A 25,682-nucleotide genomic window follows, 5' to 3' on the forward strand; every position below is an offset into this window, starting at 1 on the left:
ACGACTAACGCACCTGTATCTTTTATTCAGCTGTCCTGGATTTCCTGTAAGCCGACATTACGTCGAAACGGAACTTACACTCGTCACGCGTCGGTGAATCAACTTGGCCGACCACCATCTCTGTACGATTAAAAATGAACCCGTATCGCTGCTCGCTTATCGACCAAGCCTCGCGGCAATATTTTATTTAAGATAACTTCGATAACGGTTATCTCCCTCGCCGCTAACCCGATTACTCGGTTCACCAGTATCGTGGGAGTCATCGGTTCCGTCGTTACCAAAGATGAGTAATCGACTCGATTCCGTGGTACGCCGGAGCATACCGTGCTATTTTTGCAACGAGTTTCTGGAGGAGAGGTACCTCTTCGAACACGTGAAACACTGCGGTTCGGTGTTGGAGGAATGCCCGTACGGCTGTCGCGCTTACGTGACTCGGAAAAATATGGAAGAACACCGGAAGTCCTGCGACAGAAATGCCTCAAGGAGGAGCAGTCGGATCCCGGACAACGTTCAGGACTCTCTGTGGAGGAACAAGGTGTTCTCCGCGCTGACGTTGCTTCGATCCGCTATTTACAACGAGGAAAGGGAGCGCAGAAGTCTCCAGGACAAGCTGGTCGGGTGCATGCGACTGTTGCACTCTCAGCAAGAGACGATCGACGCGTTGCGACTCCGTGTCACGGAGACGAGACCCGACGCTGCGCTGAACGAACGCCTGAGCGACTTGGAACTGAGCTCCGACGACATCCAGCGACACACCAGCATCGGTTTCCAACAGATCTCGGAACAGTTGAGCCTGCTGCACGAAGAACTGTCCGCTCAACGGAGCAGGCAAGACCGTGTCTCGAGTAACTACTGGACGGAGCTGAAAGACTTGAAGTCATTCCTAACCGAGGAGACCGCGCGTCTGACGGAGACATGGCGGAAGCAGCAGCAGCTGATTCACGATCTGAAGCTGGAGCTAGAGATGCGTTGCAAAAGCTCGAACGAATTCGCGGAGCAGCAGAAGGCGCTGGCGAAGAAGATCGACGCGCTGGAAGAAGAAGCGAGGAGGCAATCGGCGATCGTGAGCGACCAGTCGATTCGTGTTAAGGGATTGAAATTTCAGGCGAAGGAGAATCTGAAATACCTCGAGGAGTTGATCAGAGATAGCGCAAAACTGAACCCGACCGAGTTCCTCGAGTGTACCTGCGAACGCGACCAATTTCCGACCAACGGTCGGCTATTGTGGAGAATCGACCGGTACAAGGAGAAAATGTCCGACGCAAAGGAGAGCGAGTGTGCCCTTTATAGTCCACGATTTTCCAATAAGGAGTACGGATACACGTTGAGATTAGAGTTATTCTTGAATGGCATAGGACAGTGGAGGGGCCGACACGTTATCGGATGCCTCCGCGTGGAAAACGGCGAGTGGGACCCGCTATTGGATTGGCCGTGCATTCTGAAGGCCACGGTCATATTGAGGAACCAAGAGAACCCCGCCAACGACGTGAGGAAGTTCGTGAAGACCGTCGGTCGCGATAAAACGAATCCGGACTCCGTGAACAAGGAATCCGGCGTGTACATGTTTATCCCGCATACCACGTTGACTCGATACCCCGGCTATATTAAGGATAACGTGCTATTTCTCGACATTCAAGTGAGGGACATAAAAACCAGTGTCTCGACACAGTCCCTTCTGTCGTGAGCAGTCGAGAAATAGCCACGTGGTTGATAGTTGATAGAAACTATCGATGCAATCCCCAATGTAAATACCCATTGACTTCCTCGTTCAGCAAATCGTTTCTCTGCCGGAGACTGTTCCTCTTCTCTTCTTTACAGACTTCTTTACTTTGTTCGCAGCTGGGTATACACGTGGTATATTACTTGGACTACACGATCGGCGGCTCATGGTGGATAATGATCCTGTATTTGGTGCAAGTGGGTGCTGTGTTCGCGGTGCGAGGTCGTCCCCACAGCGGCGAGGCGGTCGTTGCCGAATTGTTTCCACCGACTGGTCGATGTCTCAGGCACTGGGCCGGACCTCTCTTGTCCTTCACCTGGAACGTCGTGCTGCCCGTTATCCTGATGGTTTGTATCTTCATGGCTACGTGCATGCGCATGAACCAAAGCCGAACGCGTATAATGCTATCAATGATTTCCAACCAAACAGGTACTTAGTATCACGGTATTTAAGAGCGCCGGGTTCCGAGAACTTTACTCTTATCGACGCACTACCAAAGATTACTGGTCGGTGTGGGCGAGGCAACTAGGGGCTGCTATCCAACTGATACCGATATTAACCATACCGGCGGTGGCTATCATTCAGACGTGCCGATACTTGAACAACGGTCCTCCGGATATATTCGACGTAAGCTTCAATGTATTTCTCGAAATTCCTCTCAAGGATCCGTATGGTCGTATCGGACCGTAACGCGTCACTTGGATCTTAGCGTTGCTCTCTAACCAGCTACGTTCATTCGCTAACATCAAAACACGTTTATTCTGTTTGTGCTAACCGTAGAGCAATCAAGTGGAAGTTAACGTAAATCACTGTGAACAGTGTAACGGCGTAAGTCTGATGGTTGATTCCTATAAACATTAACACGTTCGCTACCAGCGTCACACATTTGTCACCGTAATCCTATATTTTATATGATAAAAATGAAATTAATCCTATAGATACTGTTATTAATGATAAGCTACATTATACTTAGGAACTCAATGACTCGTTTCATCTTTCTAATACTTTGTTTAGAAGATTTATTGTATTGAAGAAAATATAATTGAGACCGTCAACGAAACAAGCGCTGGTAGTGAACGAGTTAACGCAAAGAGTAGCGCACTTGCTTTCAATTGTCGTGAACATCGTCTTAACGACCCTATCTTTCTATTAACCAAGAAATGATCGCTCCACAGAGGATCCAGCTGCTGTACAGACCCTCCTTGGAGACAGACGATCCGCGAGATGCTCAGACGCACATAGGCGGCGACACAAGCACCAGCATCCACGGGAATGGTATTGTGCCTGCGACCACGGAAGTACCGTTCGAGGATCCACCGCCAAAGTACACGCCTCCCCCTAGTTACACTACTGCGACCGGGGCAAGGATCGCCAAGATGCTGCGGCAAAGTTTCCGGAGAAGCGTCAGGCGAATAGCGAGCGTGCTCGGTGAAAGCAGCGCCCCAAGGCAGAGACCGGCGTTGCAACCTCCGCCCCCTGATTATGCAACGGTCCTCGTCGAGATGAATCAGGGAAGGCAATCGCAGGATGTGGCGATTCACGTGAGCGACGGAAGGACTGAGACCGTTGACGATGGCGACGGCAACGGCGGCGGCGGCAGCGACAACGGCGGAAGTTGCAGTGTCGGCATTGCGTCTACGATGCGAAACGACGCTCTCGAAAGACACAGGCCTAATACAATAGACAGAACGACGAGGATCGCTACCACGGTCGGATGTTCCATCGAGCGGATGCACTCGACGCTCGAGAGGACTCGGACCAGACCGTCTACCACCGGTTCGTCGAGCAGCTCGAATCTGACCGCGGTCGACGTCGCGAATCTGCTACGAAGTAGTATTAGAAGAGGGACCACGCGAACCCAGCAGTCCTTGCGTAGAAGTTTTTGCCACGACGAGCCGACAACGGCGGCCTCCGTCGAGAATCTAGTCGAGGCCGCTGCACCGATTGGCGAAGAATCCTTAGTCCTCCCAAAGGACGTGTCTCTAGTCTCCTCCGATGAACAGGCTAACATCGATAGTAACGATAAAAAGACTGCCGTGGAAACGGACCACTCCGTTTCTGTGATATAGACTGTGTCCTTATTTTCAGTTTTACTCGAGGAAAGAGTCCGGGTACGATTACTCTGATGGATTCCGGCGACACCGCGCGTCGTGATAAATTGATGGTCTCCCCTTGTATGATCTTGATGAAATTACTTCGTCCCATCTTTGTGTTCCGCTGATCTACTCTGATCTGTTAGTAATTCGCGCTGATCGTATGAAACCGTGGAAATCACGAAACGCAGAAACGGATTGGCCTCCGATCGAACGACATCGATCGAGAAACGAGAGTATCATGTCATTCTTTCAGACTGAACGCAGTACTTCTTTCTCTTGTTAACTCGCAACCGCATAATCTTAACGTTCTATGTGTCACGATAATTTTTGCCAGGCGTCAACGGAAATCGAACAAAGATCAAGGGGTGAAACGTTCAACGTACTCGTTTAGCATTTCGAAGTTCGAGCACCTCGAATATTTAGTTCGTGCCTGTGCGATTTGATAATTTCGCGCACGTCGAAATTCATTAATGTTTAACTCGCATCGAACCGGTGTACTTTGTCTACAATGATTTCGACAATTTGTATTTGAGACTGTGCAGATGAAACGTCGATGAAGATATATCGCTATAGTCTCCTAGTAGTTCTTAACGTGTTTATGTATGATGTATATAGCATATTAGCGAATCATTTTAACTGGAGTTTGCTTGTTCAGCGTATCGTTCATTAACAGTAATGGCCGGTTTGTGTTGCAACCGCATACATACGTACAGACACGTACACACGTACATATATACAAACACACGCACACACATATATACACAGAAACATACTACAAGTACATAGTCCGTCCAGCATTCATCGAAAATTACGCATGTTTTCGATCGATGCAAGTATAAATACTGCGATGTTCATTTAATAAATAAAAAAAATATATATGTATGTACTTTACAGCGATATATGTACGTTAAGCAGTACACAGCAATACGATTATGGCGAACTGAAATCCGGCAAAGAAAAGAATAATGTAAAAAGTGTATTATTACATAGAGAATTAAGTAGTTATAGTATCGCAAATATTCTAAACTAAACCTTATACGTGTAACTGCTATACCTGATATTATGGACCATAATAAAGTTTTTATGTTTTTTTGTAAATTCCGACCAATTTCGTTCAAATCGATGGAATTCGAGGAAAGATAAAAAACGCGAACGATATTTTCGATTTCATATTATGTAATACCATCGTATCTGGCGTCGCACAGTTAACGAAAATAACAATTGCCACTTTCGCTCGAGGGTAGAAAGAAAGAAGGAAAAGGGTACGTATTTGACGCTCGTGTAGCACAGTAAGTTTGTTTTTTTTTTATTAGATGCCATTGAAATAATATGAATTCTAATGGTACTTTAGTACTTACACTTAAGCAAACGTAATGTAACTTTGTTACAAAAAGCCTTTCATTTTCGAACGTATACAAAACTAAATAAACTATGTATATTACAACCTCGTTATCGAAACGACAATCCTCTGACAGACGTCTTGCATCTTCCTCTATTATGCTAACCGTCGGATCGAACGATTCTTTTCATTGCACGTTTGCATAGCGTGCAGAAAGAAAGCCTTTCGATGCATTAAATAATTTTCTTTAAACATATATAATGTATATTTATTACGTTAGAGATTTACGTCAGGTGTCATGGGCAAACGGTTATCCAACTAATAATCGTACGCGTAACTACGTGAACATCTAGAGTACTAATTAAATGAAAATTCAGTGTACAACTAAAATCGTTGGTTCATAAATAATTAGAAACGGACAGATAAATAAATATCTTCGTGAAATCTTATGCTATGTTTGGAGAGCATTAGGACCAAGGGAATATCGTGGTTTGCCCATGCCTGAACGCTGTTTCACAAATTAGAATTATTGTAAATTAAGTGTATCTCGGTACGTTAGTCATTAAATATCTGATTTCGATACAGGAGTACTTATTCGAGAGGCTCGCTCTCGAAATAATTAACTAGTTTATAATGTATTAATTCAAAGCGGTGGATGTAAGAACAGCGACTCCTCTCTCGTAGAAACTGTGAGGATCTTGACTAGGAGCAATATTTAAATCGACAGTAAAGAGCAACTCGGTACGGGTGCTGTTAAGGTATACCGGCAAAGATAGTTTCCCCTTTCGGACCTCGTCGGTGGAGGATCGTATCCATCTCAACATGGTAACTGGTAGATCAGTCATAATGGTCGAGGTCAAGTACAACTGATTATCCTTGCATTGCGCTCCTTGCAACTTCAAGCCAGTCACTGCGAACGAACAGTCGTCGGTTGCAATGTTATCACCGTCTCCTATAGTCACGTCCAACTGAAGCTCTTCCAGGGACCAGCTATTTGCTTGCGCTATGCATTGTCTCGTTGCTGTAATGTATGCTTCTGGATTCAATAATCCTCCAAGCCAAACGGGGAAACTCTAAGACACAACAAGATCACAATGATTTAGATCATAAATAAATAGGTGTACAAATAAGCAATAGAACTGAGATATGAAATTCTTAACGAACCTTGATTTCTTTAGCTCCTCCTTGAGACACTAGCCGTGATACTTCTTGCAACTGCGACACCCTGTGACTAAAATCTGTTATCCACTGTATAACGGTGCATCCTCTTGGAACGGTGTATCGCCTCCAACCAACAGGTAAAATACCTTTCACCAACTCCGATAACATGGTTCTGTGATAATTGGTCTGCTTCTTCTTACCCTGCACAGACAGAAAGTGAGCAAAGTTATAAATCCATTACGGTAACAGCAAGTCGACGAGAGATAATGAAATACCTGACAGATCAAGACAACGTCTTCTAAGTCATGAATCACATCCTGCAGTAATTTGGCACCGCTGTTAACTTCCCTCTCGAAATATCTGTAGAGCGGATCCTTTATGTTCTCCACGGTTCTTCTCAAAGTCGGCAAATTCTTTGGAAGCAGTTGCAACCACGTTGAAGCCGAATTGTGCAACGTTCTCATCCACGACGGCCGACCGTCAGCCTCTGCCTCCCTAGGTGTATCCAAGGATTCCTCGTTAGAATAGGCCAGTTCGTCCTCGTCTTCCAGCTGTTGCATCTTCAACAGCTTGGATACCAAATCCGTTCCTCTTGTTGTAAGCAACACTTTCTCAGCGTTGTTCGGTAACCCGAGCCAAGAAGGAGTCTGTCTATCCGACAGGGATTCGATCCACTTCAGGAAATGATCCCGCCTGGTACCATCCGGCATGGTAATGTGTCTTTGGCTGCTTTGTATACCGTCGATGTTGGCGACTAGCGCGAAATCCGCCTCGAATGATCTCGGAGTAAACAGTTTCCGAAGGAAGGATGCCAGTAAACGTTGATCGAAATCATTGTCTATCTTGCCACCGTATATGCATTGAGAGAGCAACGTCACCAGAGCATCCCAAGGCACCTTCTCCGGCGGCAAGTTGGTTCGACCCATCGCAGTGGTCTCTATCCACGTGTCCAGCGTGTCGCAAGCTACTCTCAGGTCGCTCTCGTTGAACTCGTAGTGCTTGGCCCATCCCAACGGCGCGTAACGAAGACGTTCCTGGACGATAGCGTGGAACCATGCGAGCAGGAAGTACAGGCGAGCCCTTTCGTTAGGGGCCTTCATCATTCTTGACGCAGGCACAGTGCTGAACGTTCGCAACAGGTTGGCTCTGATGCCTGGCGGTGGTTCGAACACGAATATTCTACCAGCTCTGAGGAGATTGACAGGTACCTTTGGACTGATCTCCATAGTTAGGAAGAGCCTGAAGCTAGCATGTGGTTGTAAACTGTGCAGCTTCTTTTCAAGCTGCACCAACCACTGTGGCGCCAGATGAACGTTCTTCAACAATACCCATCTGCCGGCTTTGACAGCCATGTTTATCGCTCTGTCAGCCTGATTGAATCCTTCTGTGGATCCTATCGCGATGCTGGCTATCTGCTTGCCCGATTCGGCAGCGAGGTCGTCGACTCTGCCAGAGGCATCGAAGCCAGGCACTGAACACAGCAGAGCAGGCACGGTGGCCTTCAACTCGTTCTCGACGACAGAGGCAAAGTCGAGTTCCGCCTCTGCAGCAGCCATAAACGATTCACCCAAGGCACAAGTGATGACCAAAGTCGCCGCGGCTATCACGCGGTCCGGCCGGAACGCTTGTATCACCAGCAACTGGTGCATAGCTGTACCTGTCGGTGTTAGGGGCTTCTCTTCGTCCCAGAGTTTTGGCACGCAGGTTTCAGGTGTCGACGACTGCAGCCACGAGTTGAACTCTTCGTTCTCCTGAATCTTCTCCGACAACTTCTTGAAAGCCGGCAGCCTAAGGCTCAAACGCATCATGGCTTCTTGCTGTTCGGAACTCAAGTTGGGCAGAAGAGGTCCTCGGACGTTCAGAACGCCCTCTTTGCCGCGCAGGAAGAATGTAAATTCACTGTCGTACGTCGACTCCGCGGTGATTCCTTTCAGATGTATTCTGCACAGGAGCAACGCGAAAGTCAATCTATCGGTGTGCAACATTCCACGTGCAATTCGCTCGTAGCAGGCTGAGAATAAGTCGCTGGTGATTACCGATAACCTCTGCGTGTAGTCCGATATATTGAACAACCTCGGATTTTGAGATAACACGGACGTGAAAACGTCCAGGAACATCTTCAGAGAATACTGATAGAGGAAGTGTACTTGATTCAAGCTGTCCATTGTGAAGTACATGTTCGAGCAGGCTTGAGACAGAGGCATGTACTGCTGAGAAACCGTTTCGATTTCTGCTATTACTTTGTCCGTCTCTTCGACCTTCTTACTAATATCGGCTGCTTCTTGCTTCAGTGTCTCCAGGGTGGTAATCACCGAGTCGTCATCGAGAATCTTTCCTTTGGCGTCGTTCAGCGCTTGCAGTAAAGACTTCTCGAGTTGCCTCAGTCGCAGATGGAATTCACCTTGCAGTTTCAATAGGTCAGACCGTTTCTCATCAATGTCTGGCCGTTCAGCTTTGAGCACCTGATTCAAACACTGACTCTGCAACGAGCTTCTGGTGACAGTGAAGTTGACGAAGGTAACGCGAGAACAAATGTCTGGCGGAAATTCGACCGTTGGATCTCTCGTGGACAGGAAGATGACGAAGGATGGCGAAAGATCGATGTCTTGATCACCAAGAGTGATCAATACTCGTCCACCTGTTCTCCTTAATTCTCTGTTCAATACAGGATTCAGTATAGGATCGTAATTCTCGACGTCTTGTACCAACAGAGGATTACCGAAGCGCAGCGCGCTTTCCAGATTCTTTCTAAACGAGTCATCCAAGAAGCTGGTCTTCGTAATTTTACGGTCCTTGAATTCGTTCATTATAAACTCGGTTGCTTGACCGGACGGATCTATGATCAACGGGTATCTATTGAATCGCTTCAACATAATAGCATTTTCGGTGCAGAGGTCGTCTGTCGGTAGAGCATTTGCTTGCCATCTGAGCCGCTCGTCGGGGTTCGAGAGGTATTCGGTTCTCGCAATGTCTGCTCGGAATTGTAGATTTGCTAGGTGTAAATGTTGACACCAGGTGCTGAATAGATTTTGTCGGTACTGCAAATAAACGAACGTAACAAATCAATGTTTTGTTATTTTTCTTTCAAGGAAAGTATATCATATTATTAGCTCTTTGCCACCACTTGATTACATACGGTAAAACTATAAAACTTGATATTTAATATTACACTATACATATAATGCACCAATTTGAGAAATATTGAAATAGCTTAACTTGATTTCACACAGTAAAACTATAAAATTTGATATTTAATGTTATACTACATATGATGCATCAATTTGAGAAATATTGAAATAAAATAGTTCAACTTAATTTCATATAGTGAAATTACAAAATTTGATATTTAATATTACACTACATATAATGCACCAATTTGAGAAATATTGAAATAAAATAGCTTCACTTGATTTCATATAGTAAAACTATAAAACTTGATATTTAATATTACACTATACATATAATGCATAAATTTGAGAAATATTGAAATAAAATAGCTTTGTTCCTCGATGCATAATTTCTCTTCAAGTTAATTTCACAAAATATCGTCTTTGCCTCATCATCAAATGTTCAAATACTTCTAGTGAAAAACTGCAGAAAGCAAAGGGTTAGACACCACAGAATGCTTACGTGTTGATCGAAATATCCTGCATAAGCCAGAAAAGCGGAGGACAATAGAACATCCCCAATGATGGTAGACATCTGGCTCTTGAAGGTTTCGCTGGTGGCTTCCCATCGTTCCCTTTCGATGACCAGCGACTTCAGTAAAGCAATGGAACGATCCACTTTCGCCTGAACACTCTCCAAATCAGCTTTGATGGCTTGCGCCTGAGAAATCAACTGAGCGTATTCCTCCTTGTACGAGGCTATACTCTGCTCCATTTGCGTGATCAAATTCTTCACTTCTTCGCCCTTCTGTTTATTCGTTTCGGCCTGTCGTTCCAAAGAATAGAGCTCTTCCCTCAACGGCTCGACGCGTTTCAACATATCCGCGTACTCGATCTAAAATTGTTCAACATTAAAAATGAACACCCTCTCGTTACTCGCAAGACCAGAACATACAGTTTCGACCGATGATAATTACCTGCGCGGTAGCCCATTTAACGAGAGGCCCGCAAGCCAAGCTGGCTCGGTTGACTTTTTCAAAGTTATAATCGGGATTGCTCAAGTATCGACTCTTCATCTTTTCTCTAACTTCGTCCCTAGATACAACGGATCAATCGTGAGGAAGCGTTCAATTATTCTCAATCATGGTTTCGGTATGCTTGGTTAACGAACGAACACCCAGAACTTGAAATAGTATTTTTAATTATCGCATCACACATGTAATCTCGGTTAGTAACAATAAATCGACGTTAAGTGTCGTTCGCGTCATGCTGCGAGAAATAAATATTAACAACAGTAGTGGATTCGTGAATTTCAAAAAGTTGAAATTGTTTCTCTTTGTTCGCCCCCCGCCCCTCGCTTTAATTTACACAAACGAAAATTTAGGTTTGAGATCAGCAAGCACAGAGATTAGTTGTACACTCATACAACGAGTATTAGTGGTACACGTTAGGCTCGAGGCGTACATTATAATAAATAATAATGTTTCTTCTCGTTTGAACAATAAAAGTACGGGAAGGACTCTCGTGTAAACGGACAGTGTTCACTGATCCCCTCGGTCAAGGAATTCGATCGTTCGTCAAGGAAAGAGAACATTGAAAGCATGCTTACGTAATATCCTCGGTACTGAAATTAGAGACAATAGTATTGATAAAATTGTCCCTCATGATCACAGCACGGATCGATTTCCAATCACTGGCATTTTCACCAAGCAATAAACAGATAGACTCCAACGCGACCTTCACGATAGCTGGCGGATTTGCCATGGACCGAACTTCGACTAAATGTTGTTTCTTTATCGACTTCACCGCTACACCGAGAAAAACGAAACGAATTTCATATAATACAGTGGAGAATAACAAATAGCAGGCATGGTGCAAATTAGACAAGTTATTATAGAAGAAACAAAAGTTATACGAGAGACAAGCTTCACAGGGCTGCGCATCAGTCTGGCCGACCTAGAAAGTTATTCACACAATGGTAGACACAATATCCGCGTGTCGCGTGTCCTTATGGTTCTCCGCAAGGAGCAACATCGAATATGCTTAGAAATAAACCAGATTTTAACGCTAACCGTACCGCGACTGGTCGAATGACCGATTTTAAAATTTGATGAAAAATTGTCTATTTTCTGTTCATTTGACTTTCTATCAATTCTTTCTTAATCAATTCTTATATTGTCCTATTAATCAGTTTATCAGTTTCTGTCTGTTCTTTTGTTTAAGTTTCTATTAAAAATTTTTATTTTATTTTATAACTGATAATTTCACTGGTTTAGAGATAGTTGTATCTTAAGTGCTGGTACGTTTAGTGTTAAACCAGAAACGAGATGCTCTTTGTGTTCGCAAGAACTCGCGCGCGCGCGGATGAATTGTATAGGTATATAGATAGCCAAGGGACATGTAATAACATACATATATCTGAAGCGGTTATAGAATCGTTTTTGCCTAGCAGATGAGTTTTCCGAGTAACGTAGTTCCGAACATTCAGCAGGCCCTAGATAATTGTTCCCTTACGTGATGTTCTCTGTGTTGAAGTTGACGATGGTCGGAATGAAACTATCCTTCATAATGACGGCGCGTATCTGTTTCCAATCGGTCGCATTCTCTTCGAGCAACAGGCATATAGATTCTAAAGCCACCTTTACGATGCTGGGCGGATTCGCCATCGAACGAATTTCGACTAGATACTGTCGCTTAATCCCCTTGACAGCTACACTCATCGGAAACGTTTCAGCGCAAGGTGGCATGTGTTTTTCTCGGTACATTCAAAATGTAACGGATCACCGACGATTGCGGACACTCGTCGAGAAACCGAGTCTTTCCGCAATCGTCGCGAGAACGTGAAACAATGACAATATACAATAAACGCGAACAATACCCACCGTTCTGCGCGTCGATGACAGCCGGTTCGACTTGCGCCAGGTCGGCCATCACATCGTCCCTCTTCTGATTGATAGCCAACGTTTGCACTGACAATTGCAGTTGAATCTCTTGACTCTGCAGCTTCTTCATTTCCGCCTCTTGCTGGTCCATAATCATTTGCTTCAGTTTCGCGTTGGCGGCTTCGTTCTTGGCGTGCAGCTCCTGTACAACAGAGATCCATGAGAAAAGGAAGATCTTTGTAGCAGAAAGTGGAGTGAACGTCGCGAGCAGTTCACCTGAGATTTGATGGCCAAGCTCTTCTGCATTTCTTCCACCTGCTCCACCGTCTCCGCGATTTTGCTCAGACCGACGTTCAGATGTAACTGTTGCTCCTCCAAGTCGCTCCTCTTCTCTTGGTACAGCTTCACGAAATGATTGATGAAGTCGAGGTAATGACGCGGCGTGATCGCCATAGTCCTACTGCCGCGTTTCGCGAGTCTCGCGTTGGCTTTGTGCAACGTCTGATGCACGTACACACATGCGTTGATCACGGCGTCCCTGTGCGACGGCTGCGACGGTATCAACGAGCACACGGACGGGAAGAAGTCGGGACACTTCCACGCTGGCCTCTCCAAGTCCACGCGACTGGTGAATTCTTTTCCAACTTGGAAAAGCGCATCGTCGGACCAGTCACCGAACCAGTTCAACACGCATCTGTTGAACAGAGCGGGCGACGTCGCGGCCCGGTCTTTAAGACCGTCTGTACTGGGATTCATGGTGAACACCACGTGCAAGTTCTTCATAACTTGACCAGTGAACCACTTGTACAGCTCCTCGTTGGAGTCCAGCATCAGACCCTCGCGCTGCGCTCCTTCTTTGCACTGCGTCATCAGCGTGGTATATTCGTCGCCCTCGAACAGTCCTGGCACCTCTCCGTTCGCCAGCAACGTGTTCATGCGCTCGAGGAACCCGGAATCCAACACGTTCGATTCGTCGAGTATAAATGCTATCTTCTCATCCTTGCAACCGGAACGTCTCAGTACTTGTCGCAAATCCTCGTCGAAGTCTTCGCCGGTGTACTTGTTGTGCACCTATTGAAATGAAACCGACGGTTAATGAATATTCAGAGAGAGTTTTCCTTTCTTACAAACTGAAGTTCCATACCTTTATTTGGAATATCGATAAACCGTTCATCCACGCAACGAATCTGGACAGAGTTGTCTTACCAGCGCCAGAGACACCGATCAGCAATAAATGTCCCTGAGGCTGACGGAAAATTCTGTCAATTCGTAGAACGTGTTCGAGAACTTCGTCGAACAGTACCAAAGGCACGTCTAATTCTTCCTCGTAGAACACTTTCAATCTTGCCCTGACGTAGTCACGTAACTCTTGCCTGTTCACCGGCACGTAGTCTTTGGATAGCCAATTGCTGTACAAAATGGGCCTGGCCAGCGCTTTCTCTCTGTCGACGTTCATGAAGTGTCTCATAGCGACGGTGTCTATGTTCTTGTTTGTCCAAGCTCTTTCGGAGTCTTCCACCAATCTGTCTTGGAAGAGGCGAAGAGCCTCGTGGGCCCACAGTCGCACGAGTCCTTCAACCGACAGGTTATCGAGAGGTCTGATAGCTTCGCAAATTCCTCGGACCCATCTGGTCATCTCGCGCGGGGAATACACGTAATGAGGTTGCATGTCCTGAGTGAATCTCTCCTGTGAAGCCAGGTAGAACTCTACCATTGCATTCGTCAATGACTCCGCGTAGCCCCTCAATGAAGGTGTTAATCTGTAAGACAATATAATAAAACATAATAGAACCTTTCACCTTTCTGTGGCGTACCACGTGAACGTTATAAATTGAGAGAGAACAGTCCTTACCGAAGCATGGCGCGAGTAAATGTACCGTAGATCTGCTTCAACGAAGTCTCTCCCGGATAGTCGACATAGATCACTGGAACGTGTCGCAAGAATCTGTGGCTCAGCGGCTTTCTGCCCGGATCTGTCGGAGGATTGCAAGCACCGACAAACTGTATTCTTTCTAAAGTGACCCAGGCCTGGTCGCTGGTTCGATAAAAGCCTCTGTGCTCTACGAGCTGTCTCAAGAACGAGATCACGCGTTGCGTTCCGTAGTTATCCATGTCGGGTAAATTGATCTCGTCGCAGAATAGAACCAGCCATTTGCCCAGTTGCACCGGCGAGAGAACCACGCCGTTCGGAGTCTTTCGATACTCGCAGTAATGGTCGAACGTCTTGAGCAGCAACTCGGGAGTGGTGGCAGACGAGAAGTTCAGGCCGACAACCTCCATGTCCGGTAATGCTCGCAGGGCGGAGAACAGTGTCATGGTTTTGCCGGAACCCGGTGGCCCACAAAGCACTGGAAAATAATATATACACAGATGTATAGAAATTGTTATTATACAGATGCACAAACTTGTATGCGACGCCTATTACCGATTGGTTTGTGCTCCGCTAGCCACGTGTACAGCAAGCTCTCGTGCCTCACAGTGTCCAGAGTCGGCACGACGATATCAGGACTCGCGACCTTGTGTGTCTCCACCTCGATCTGCGGTACTTTGTTGCTCCACGGCAACCATTCGCCGTGAATACTCACTTCGAAGTCTATGATGGGAATGTTATTTTGCGTTGGCAGTGGCACAGTCGTGATAGATCTGACAAAGTCTCCCAAGTCAGACCTAACCTTAAGCTTGGCATCTCCAGCGAAACTCCACAATAAAGCGTACACCAAACACTTTGGCATGTAACGCTCCAGCTGTTCGCTCGGCAACGGAAAGTCTGTGTGCGAATGATTATATTGCAGGACATTTCGCACGGATTGATTCAGCATGGAGAACAAGGAACTCAACGCTCGCAAACGCGTGAAGTCCATTATGTGCTCTTGCTTCATAGCGTATTCCAAGCATCTCACTACCAGCCCATCCGGAGCAAAGTAGCTCTGCAAAATGCTGGCAACTTCTCTCTGCACTGATAACGCGGGCGAGACGGTGTCTTCTTTCTCTGATGCCTTTTTCGTGAGGTTGTCCTCTTCTCCGTCCTCGAGTGGAATGTTTCTTAATCGTAGCATGTAATTCTCGAATATCATCTCCGTGGAGAGCACATCTTCGGAGAACCAAACCATACCGCAACGGGAAACGGTGGCCAGCGTGGCATACTTCAGGTCTTGAACTTCGAACATGACCCTCACGTTCGGCGGCAGACTGAGACGTTCGCCATTCGGCAGAGTCAACAGCTTGTTGTCATCCAACACGGAATTCAAATTTTCAACCCATTCCGGATCGACGTCGCCGTCGAATATGATCCATTGTCGTTTGTTTATCTCTCCTCTCACGTTGTCGATGATCTTCCTGAGGATGTGCGTGAACAGACCGTCCGTCCATTCACGAGTGTTCGGGTCCAACACGCCGTACAATGTTTCCTTGCTGATCGCTTTAGGGTCGATCACGTGCGCAACGCCTTCCACGCCCTCGAACCGTTCCAAAGCTTTCAAGAGTACCTTCCAGGCCATCGTCTTTCCGGAACCGCTGGGCCCGACCATCATCAAGCCGTGATTCAGATTGCAAATTTGATAAAGTTGGAGTACCTAAATCAAAGGATAGTCAGACTCGAAGGAACACGGGAAAACAGAGGAACGATATGATGCGAATTTATAAGACAGGATACCGTTTATAACATTCAACGATATCGATCGTGCGACACCTAATCACAGGTTACTTTCTCTCACCTTTCCTAGCCAGCTCCCACGGACTACTTCCTGAGAGTGCATATGATAAACAGTTTAAATGGTAAGAATTACATCGTCTACGTTATATTATAATCTTGTAAGAAAATAGGCCAGATAAAAGAAAAAAGAAAAAATATGAAATCAAATTTGTTTGCATGCTTTCATTTTGACTGTTCAGTTGGTTTCGTGCTGCTGTTTCGAATGGAAAGCGAATGTTGTGCAAGTAAAGATTATTTACAGCGAGGCCGATATCACGACAGACGATTACCTTCTCTTGCCATGCACCTCCCTGTTCGTCGCCCTCGCCGCAAACGAGATACTCCTCCATGCACACCTTCCTGATTTGATCCTTCAATCCTGCGAACGTACGTTTCACTTAGAATGTGGACACGGTGGAATTGAAACATAAGAGTTCCATCGAACGGTTAAATTACCTTTCATCTCGGCTCGAGTATAGTTCACATTCGGGAATACGTCGTTCAATAAACTGAACAACAACGGAATATCTTCGGCAACCAATTTCGGTACCATCGTCTCGCAAACGGACTGAATAAGGATCTCTTGCTCCGGCAGATTCTCAGCTATCGATGCCTCGTCGATGTTAGTTTCGCCGCGATTCTGCATGCCCTCTTTAATCTTCTGTATGCGATCTCGTTTTACATTGCCGGCGGAGATCAGTACCGATTTCAGCGCTCGAAGACCGAAATCGTAATGAGATTGGTCCGACAGTTGTTCGTCGCACAGTCTGAAGAAATATCATGATTCACGATCATTATTAGTGTCATTGTTATAATAAGATTACATTGGAATGATGGAAGAGATTATGGAAAATTACTTACTTGAAGAATGGTACTATTTTACACGCCAATTTTTCAGCCGATCTAAATCCTTGACTGAACAACATCACTTCAGCTATCAGCTGCCTGTCCGGGGTAGTCATAGCTAAGGATCTGAATAATTTCTTCAAGTTGTCAGGAAGATTCGATCGTCCGGCATAGCCAGGATTCATGGTGATAAAGATTGCCATGTCCGTAGAGACTTTGACTTGCTTGCCGACCAATTCCACGCACAGGGTTCCTTCTTTCTTCCCTTCCATTTGACTCTTCAATGCCTCCTGAATAGTTTGTACTTGTTGGGAGACAGCTGAGAGCATACGTTCCTCCAGACGATTGAATTCATCGAAGCAACCCCACGCGCCGACTTGACAGAGACCGACGAAGATACGACCCATGGCCTAAAGAAAGAAAGAAAGAATAAAATGTAAACGTTGACACGTGTTTCAATTAAGATAGTTCAATTAACTTGTCCTACAATATCGTGGCAGACTTGTGAAGATTTCAAATAGAATTTAACAAATATAAATATCTTGGTTTGCACTCGGAAGCATTTCGTTAGAGATTAACATTTCCCAACTTGACACAGATGATATTTTTTGAAATTAACTCAAAGAGAAATCACAAGTGAATTGAGGAACAAAGCTTTTTTATCCCAACATTTCACACACTGATGCATTATACACAGTTCAGTATTAAATATCAAATTTTATAGTTCCACTGCATCAAATCAAGTGATAACTGAGACCCACATCTGACTCAGTCGCCATTTGGTTTGATACAGCAGATTTACAAAGTTAGATGTTGAATATTAAAGTTCATTTAACGTAATTACCCATGAAACGCTAAAACAGAATACTTCTATCCATTGATTCCCATATTATTTATATTAACGTTAGTTATAAGACGTACTGATATTTCATTAGAAAGTGAAGAATATATCTAGCGAAACGATTCTCGAGTGCAAAGGGTTCAAATACGCCGTGTTCTTCGTTACCTGAAAGTCGAAGGTTTCGTCGCAGTTGAAAACCAACACGAATCGTCCGAGTTGGTGACCCAAAGCCTTCACCGACTCGGTCTTTCCGGTTCCAGCAGGACCAAACGGAGAACCTCCGAGGCGAGCTTCCAACGCTTGAGTCATGGTCAGGTAGCACCTGTCTGTCAGAGGAGTCTGCACCAGTCTATCCTGCACTCCCAAGTACTCGAATCCATAGAAGAACTTCGCGTTCGCCATGTGTATGGTGAGTTGCTGTAAAACTTCTGTCTGCCTGGGATCAAAGTAGAATCTCATTTCGCACAGCCACTCGAACGCTTTCGGATTGGAGACTTTATTCGCGATCAATCTCCTCGTTACAGTGCGCTTATGCACGAACTCGTTGATCAGATGTTCCAGCTTCTTTCGCCTCAGAGCTGGCTGTTCTTGCAAGACGGAGTCCGCCAACACGTTCAAAGTACCTTCAACTTGAGTCAATACTCTCTCCAATGGATTTTTGCTCGGGTCGGTTTGCGCTTCGTGCAGAGCGGCTTCAACGTCCTCCGACCATAAAATCTGCGCAGCTAGGACAATGATCTGTGCCTGGTAGTTGTCGCACCATGTCATGAACGCTTGTGGATTCATATTGCCGTCTTTGAACTGTTTGATATCTTGGACCGCTCTCGCGAGGCTCGACGCCAGTGTGACTCTCATTTCCTTCTCGACAAGGGTCAGCCATTCATTGATCTTCGGATGATCGACGGTAGAGACCGGAGTTTGGAAAAGCACCTCTTCTCCTTCTCGAGATGCCACGCCAGTGATGACGGTGTTGTCGTCGTTCAGAAGAATAGCCGCTACACCGGCGAACATCTTTTTAAAGTGCTTCTGCAGTCTTGCGATGTTCTTGCTGTTACCAATGATTTCGAGCAGGTCCTCGTCGCCAACGAAGTAAAATCGAGGAAACGATGTACGCTCCCTCTCAAGATATTCTCCTAAAGCCTTCTGGATTTTTCCTAGCAGATCTGCTAAACGTTCCAACGCCCTTTGCACGCCTGGGATATTCAGGACGTCCATGACCATCGGGGATTTCGACACTTTCTTCATCAGGCCAAGAAACTCGGAGCTGATGCTTTGGAATCGAGAGGTTTCGACGGGCAGTAGAGTTTTAATGTCCGCGCTGCCCGAGAAAATACCCTCCAAGTAGACCCACCGTCTCTGCACGTCTATCCAGACGTCGAACAACGCGTTGATCCGGTTCAATTTCTCTTCCCAAGTCAGCGCCTCTTCCTCGAACACTTTATAGTAAGGCGACAATTTCATCGCAGCCACGGAATTGATGTGCTCCTTAACTTTGTTGAAGAGATCATCCCAGCCGCGTATCAGTTTACATTTGTTCTGGTAATTGATCAAATCCAGTTCGTAGGTTTGCCAGGACTCGCGGACTTGCTTCAAGAACTCCTCGAGCGCCATTTCACCCTGAGCAACCAGGATAATATCTTTTACTATGCCTTCATTCTTCTGAAGATTCACGTCCCAAACCTGACCAAGAGTGAGTTCGCTCAACACCCAGTTGACACGCAGCTGTTTGGTTAGTTGCTTCCAATGTCTTTCCTTCAAGGCGTCAGATTTCAACTCGACGATCAACATGTTAACTTTCGTGTAACTCTGCAGCATCTTCTTGACGTATTCATAGGAGGAGTACTGTCTGAGCCTGGCAGGCAGTTCCTTTAATTGCGCCATCATCGTGTCCAATTGTTGTCGCAGTTTCCTTGGTTGCACGGATAGCCATGGCTTCTCTCGGGTCTCGTCGATTTGAGCCCATATCTTTGACAGTTCTGACCAGACACCTCTCAAGTCTTGAAGCTCTTCGAACACAACTTGCATTCTGTCCTCGCTGGTCGAAACACCTCCGGGTTCTTGCAGTTCTAAAGCTTCCTTGGCCTTCGCCACGTTGTCTCTCTCCTCTTTCAATCTGGCGAATTTACTTTCAAACAATTGCAGCTGCTGTAACGCCTCGTCCGGTCGCAAGTGACCCTCGACCGGCTTCCCTCTTTCCCAATCGCTCAGGAAATCAGTGGTCCTTATTTCAACGGCCTTGTCCTCCGCGACGATCTTCATTTGCAACGACGCCACCTGCGTCTGTATACTCGTGTCCTTTCTCTTGAGTATCTCATTGAAAGCGCCCCATTCGCCTTCGATGTTGTCTACGTGCAGCCACGAGGATGGGAACTGGAATCTCTGACGCTCCAATATTCTCTGACCCTCGCGGTATATATCCACCTGTTTCTCCCACACTTTCATTTTGCGTTTCAAAGACTGGACGTACGTTATCAGGCCAACCGCGTCGGAAGTGCTAGCAGCTTCGATGGACTGTTGTTCCAAACCGCTTCTAGATTTCGACACTTGCGAGTGGAAGCTTGCCATTTCATTGCCAAGGAGGGTTCCGAATTTACCGAGCGTCTCTTTGTGCCACGAATCGTACTTCAACGATACTTTGCTCTGCACTTTCGCATAGTCGATGATAACAGGGCCAAATTCGCGCCTAGTGTCCGACGTGTCGAACGTGGTTCTAGTTTTCTTAATGTCGTTCAGACACTTCATCCACAGGTTTATGTTCTCTCCCAATTTTCCATACAGATTATCCGGTTGTAAATCCCAAAGAGCCTGATAACGCAACCACTGGTCCACGTAGTCGGCGACATCTTTCATTTTAGATTCCACCGCCTCGTAAGCCGCTTCCAATGGTTGTTTCCCATTGGGCAATTTTGTGAGTAAGTTCCTGTAAGTTGCCGATTCCGGTTTATCCAAACCTACTTGGTATCTTGAACTCTGGAGCCGAATCTGAGACGTGACTATGGCCTGCCATGCGAATAGTTGTTGCATTATCTGAAATCTCGCGTCCTCGATGCTCGGATACAAGTACATCGTTTGGTTCGTTATGCGAACTTCGTGAATTTGGTTCTGAATCTTCGGATCACCGCCGGGTTTGTGAGTAGGCTGAGACGGAGCATCGGTATCCATACTCAAATCCACTTCCTTCTTTTGACCGGTGAGCGCATTGGTCCATGCTTTTATCCCAGCTTCCAATCTCGCCGCTAAATTCTTTTCCACTTCCTCGTCGAGTCTGGACACCCAGATGTTCAAGTTCGAATAATTCTTTAAAGACAGTTCGTCCACGGCTCTTTGAATTTTCGTGAGTATATCGGCGAACGTGTTTGCCGAGTACGGACATGTTTCGAGGGAACGAACATCGACGTCTAGTTGTTCTTCGACCACCACTAGATCCTCCACCTTCTCTTGGAACGAAACAACAACGTCGGAGAGACGTTTCACGTACGGATCTAACTTGTAACTTTCCCAGATGAGCCCGATACCCTAATTTTAAAACACAAAAAATTGTATATATATGCATATAAAAAAAAGAAACAACGTATGTATTTTACAGCACGATCTTTGTCGATTGCAAATAAAAGCTCACCTCGGAAATAAGTGATAAGACGTCGTTGCGCATCCCAGCAACTAACGGTACGATACTGGCCTTGTCTTCGATCTAGGGAGAAATATGAAATTACAAAATGTAATTGCCGAGGTTACATTCCTATATCGATACTGTTTTACAACATAAATTACAGTTTACCATTCAATGATGTACATACAAAAGATGCAAACAAAAGTTTCACGTATTCATACAGCAAATCCTAAAGAACTGTAGTTGATTCATATATGCGCTTGCTTATCACAGAAACAGAGAAATACAAGATATCGCCATATCGATTACAAGCAATTATATTTTGGAATATACGAAACCGTTTAATCTTACAAATTAATCGGAACTAAATATAGTAAGTAAATTCAACCTGAAGTACGAACAAAATCGCAGAAATTTCAAAGGTTCCTTTGGAGGAAGAGCGATCAATGAAATTAGAAGTCTGAAAGCTCCGACAAACAGAATGTACAAACGTTTGTATATTTTTCTTGAAAACGAAACAAAAGCTGAATCTTATCCGAATTGAAAATTTACCTACTCATTCGTCAGACGTAATTACACTAATATCTTTCAATTGTTCATCGTACTAAAACAAAATCATCTTGCAGTACAGATCTTTCTACGAGAGCTAAGCAGGCATTACATTAATTTGCATATGTAGGCAAGATGCATAATTCCTGAAAGCATCATACAATGGCTACCTTCAGTGCGGGGCAGTGGGTACTCCGATTGGTAAGCTAAACATGTTGGAGATCCAAGAAATTAGAAATATCAGTACAACTAATGTATACCCTTAACCTGGCACTATTCCCTATTATTTTCTATCTTATTGCATATTTTCAAGGCTTTAAAACCACTGTAATATTATAGTAGTGTTCGTCATGATGCAAAAACATTCGAAAATATAAAACTTCGTTGCTAGTGAACGATAAAATCTCTTTAAAAGTTAAAACAGTAATTTCGAAAATGTACATATAATATAGAAATTCTAAACGTAACATAACGTTACCTTCTCCAGCGTCCTCTCGTAAGTCCTGATGCTGTCGATCAGGCTGATCGCAAACGGGTACAGTTGATTGGCCAAATGCGCTTTATTCACGATCGGCAACGGTACACGAAAACCAAGATTTCTCAAGTTTCTTACTTCCTTTGATAACGTGATAATTTCAGGCAGAAAATTCACTTTTAATTTCAATACGTTGCCACGGCTTGTACGCGATCGTACATTCTCTATAGCGAAAATTCTTCCGGTGACACCGAGATTTCTTTGTTGTACTTTCCGTGCCCAATCGTTGAAAATTTCTTGAGTCGACAGCTTCATGCGAAAACTATCCCCGTCCGCTTTCAATTTCTGTCCCTCGATGTGACACTCCCATCCTTTTCCTGTAAAAGGAAGATTATTGAAAATTTTCTAAAAATGTATGAAATAATTTTAATACTTACCTAACACGTCTTCGACCCGTTTTAAGTACATCGTAAGTTGATAATCTATTTGTTTGACCCAAATGATGGAACCGGCGACGGGAGGCAAGTCTCTGACTGTACTCATTTTACAGCATTTGCTTTGTGCATACTGAACCTATATTGATAATACAATGATTAAATAAAATTTCCGATTTCAATGTTCCCTGTATTTCATTTTTCTATACCTTGAATTTTTCATGTAAGGCTTCGATATCGTCCTTGACTCTTTGTATCAGTTGCGTTTGATATTCTCTAATTGCGCCTCGTATGTGCGGCCTCACGAAAAGCGCATTAAAACGCGAAAAAATTCGGAACATTTCATTTGCATTCTTCGCCGTGCCCAATTGATCTCTCAGGTGTGCTGTGATTCTTGCTTCGACTCGTTCTATGCGCTCTTCGTATCTATAAACGGCAGCTTTCCAAGATTCCTGACCCTCTTTACTAATATCAAGACAATCTATTTCTTTAACGTTCTCATATGCTAAATTCACTTCACTAATCGCATTTGCATCTGCTGCATCGAGAGCATATTCGACTTTGTCATTATCAGGAGTCTCCATTGTTGTAGTATTATTAGTTTGAACAGTAGGTCTAAGCACACGAACAATCACTGTCCTGAGCTGTTCATGCTGCAGACGAAAATGACGCATATGTTCCATTCTATTTTCCAACTTTTTATGTGTTAGCGAAACCCTCCATAACAATTTCATATGCTCGTCGCGTTTCTTTTTAACAAGATCTCTTAACAATCCAGTTAACTTTTCGTATTCGTCGTCCCATGTAGTGAACACTTCGAAACATTGTCCCATAACTTTTTCAAACTCATCAAATGGAATGTGCATTAATCTTCTTGTGCCTAGTACTTTTAGAAGCTGTTGCCCAAGATCTCTGGATATAGCTTCTAGTAATCTTAACGCTCTTTGAATAGGATATTTTGTGCTTCTGATTTTTCTAAAGTGAATAAAGATCTGCTGAACACTGGTTCCTATTCTTTCGAGTTCTGTAGCTGACAGTAAATCGTTAATTGGGAAATCCTTCATTAGCGGATTGTAATCATTGACAGTAGCCAAAGCTTGTTGTAGGCCAGTATCCGTGTCAAAACTAACTGTGGCATGGAATCTCTTTCCATGTTTAAGTATATCCAATGTTAATGAAATTTCTATGCTTTCTCTTTTTTCTTGTATCCGATGTAATGCCCTTTCTAAGTTTAACCAGAACGAAATCTCCTGAAGCGCTGTACCTGACTCTGGGTCTCGATTCAGTTTAGTAACCTGAAAGAAATTGAATGGTACAAGTTTAACATGGGTTACATAGAACAGAAGTGGTTAACAAATTATTTACCTTCTGAATTTCTTTGATCCATCGATTAACGCCATTCTGCAATTGATTCAGAAACGTAGAGTCTTCAACTTTATCTCCAAAATCTGCGACTTTTGGCTTACGATTTTCTTCTGTGCATTGTTTGATTACTTGTGCAACAGTTGGATGAATTTGTAAAGAAATTTCAGGAATATCTATATTTTGTTGTAAATGTAATAATCCCATTTCTAATTCTGCTATTTTTTTCTCAACTGTCGGTGCCATTTTATCTCCATCTCTATCGGCACGACCAGTTTCCTTCACATAACTCTTAAAGTATGGAGCCATAGTTTTACTAATGGCATGTAATGTTTCATAAGGTGGCCCATCCGAAAAAGTAATTAATCGTACTTGCGAATGAATCGACTTATCAGCTTCTACTATTGCCCCACGTTTTGTTAAAACTAAGGAGGCCATTTTAGGATTAGTAAAATGTATCTCATTTGATATATAGAAAACAGAATTGTCTTTTTCTTCATCCCCTTCATTACTGTCTTCCTCTAAAAGATCAGAAATTAAAATATAATATACTATACAAATATAAATTATTATATACTAATTATAACGATTCCACAAAATATCATTCTTGCAAAAATTGTGCAATTCCAATTATTCTCTTTGAAAACTAGCAATTCAACGGAGCGGGTATAAAATAATAATTATAATTAATGCGGGTGAAAGTTATTTTTCAATATTTTCTATATGCAATACTTTAACACCGTAGAGAAATGAAAAAATCGAAAAATAATTGATACGTAAGATTGCGCACCGGCACATTTTCGCGAGTTACAGAAATGTCTGTGAAAAATGAGGACAGAGCTAAAAAGAATACAATACTCTTGTTAGATGTATCGACCATATTAAAGTATGAGTCATATTCGACAAGGCAGATGTAAATGCGTTCGACGGCAAGTAGCACATTAATTTTCAGTATACGTTTCCGTTGTCGCGGTTTGATGTACCGTTGTATCGAGAGACCGCAATGGAGGATATCGCGAGAGGGCAGAGTGCAAAATTTACAACGGTGAGACGGTTAACGATTTATCGCGTATCGTCGATTCACGTACCTTTGCTGGAACTCCTTTGTACGTAAAGAGCCCACACCTGAGAATCGCTCAAGAATTTTCTAATACACTCTTGATTGTTCTTGTCGTCGAAAGCAGAAGTTAGCGCGGGTGGTACCACTTCTTCGTCGGGTAGAAGAACCATCACAACCTTTTTTAAATAATTTGCAAACTCCGAATATCCCACCACTATAACAATTTGGGACTCCGGGGATGGTTCCCCGGAGCCATCCAAGGAATCACCCATCCCGCGGTAATCGGTATTACAATATACTGAAGATCTTGAGCGGGTGATCGGCTGACCCCCGCTCTTGGATGAACTGTCACACAGGTGATGACGATCTATAGGGGGCATAGACTATGGCATAGAAGTGTTACTTACAAACCGCGACGATTTTCCAGCAGCAGCGCCATTTCTCCGCCTTAAACTTATTTTTATTTTATCTAACCTTCTGGCTTATTTCTATGATCACTTTCATCGCGG

The 25,682-nt window shown here is 44.4% G+C and overlaps 3 protein-coding genes across 18 annotated transcripts in view; 2 read left to right on the forward strand and 1 right to left on the reverse strand.

The window, feature by feature from the left end:
* Positions 1 to 4,914, forward strand: part of bdg (sodium-dependent transporter bedraggled) — a 30,068-nt gene extending 25,154 nt beyond the window's left edge. For 9 of the 10 annotated variants that reach the window (XM_031991004.2, XM_031991006.2, XM_031991011.2 and 6 more), the window contains 4 exons: positions 1,840 to 2,067; positions 2,150 to 2,347; positions 2,501 to 2,548; positions 2,896 to 4,914. In XM_031991004.2, coding sequence (XP_031846864.2) covers positions 1,840 to 2,067; positions 2,150 to 2,347; positions 2,501 to 2,548; positions 2,896 to 3,789 — 1,368 coding nt within the window. In that variant the 3' untranslated portion in view covers positions 3,790 to 4,914. The remainder of the gene's footprint in view (positions 1 to 1,839; positions 2,068 to 2,149; positions 2,348 to 2,500; positions 2,549 to 2,895) is intronic. The other variant, XM_076364465.1, reaches the window with a different exon arrangement.
* Positions 2 to 1,866, forward strand: LOC143174198 (TNF receptor-associated factor 5-like). The gene is made up of 2 exons (XM_076364472.1): positions 2 to 1,744; positions 1,819 to 1,866. Exon 1 carries the CDS (start codon positions 284 to 286, stop codon positions 1,682 to 1,684), a length of 1,401 nt encoding a protein of 466 aa, XP_076220587.1. The 5' UTR covers positions 2 to 283; the 3' UTR covers positions 1,685 to 1,744; positions 1,819 to 1,866.
* A 184-nt stretch (positions 4,915 to 5,098) lies between the features above and the next one.
* Positions 5,099 to 25,661, reverse strand: Dhc64C (dynein heavy chain, cytoplasmic). Of its 7 annotated transcripts, none has more exons than XM_031990992.2 (23): positions 25,202 to 25,661; positions 24,117 to 24,634; positions 22,961 to 24,046; positions 22,755 to 22,890; positions 22,321 to 22,694; positions 22,013 to 22,048; positions 21,303 to 21,374; positions 17,849 to 21,199; positions 16,858 to 17,252; positions 16,453 to 16,763; positions 16,287 to 16,375; positions 16,019 to 16,048; positions 14,731 to 15,877; positions 14,158 to 14,653; positions 13,450 to 14,065; positions 12,582 to 13,376; positions 12,306 to 12,507; positions 11,033 to 11,231; positions 10,401 to 10,518; positions 9,947 to 10,318; positions 6,592 to 9,354; positions 6,320 to 6,517; positions 5,099 to 6,228 (listed from the first exon to the last, which is right to left on the reverse strand). In XM_031990992.2, exons 1-23 carry the CDS (start codon positions 25,551 to 25,553, stop codon positions 5,794 to 5,796), a joined length of 14,091 nt encoding a protein of 4,696 aa, XP_031846852.1. In that variant the 5' UTR covers positions 25,554 to 25,661; the 3' UTR covers positions 5,099 to 5,793. The 7 variants fall into 7 exon arrangements, with proteins under 7 accessions (XP_031846852.1, XP_031846853.1, XP_031846857.1 ...); XM_031990993.2 differs by lacking the exon at positions 11,033 to 11,231 and adding an exon at positions 11,938 to 12,133; XM_031990997.2 differs by lacking the exon at positions 22,013 to 22,048.
* Between the last annotated feature and the right edge of the window lie 21 nt (positions 25,662 to 25,682).

This window comes from Nomia melanderi, chromosome 2 (assembly GCF_051020985.1).
Source record: "Nomia melanderi isolate GNS246 chromosome 2, iyNomMela1, whole genome shotgun sequence".
Taxonomy (NCBI): Eukaryota; Metazoa; Arthropoda; class Insecta; order Hymenoptera; family Halictidae; genus Nomia; species Nomia melanderi.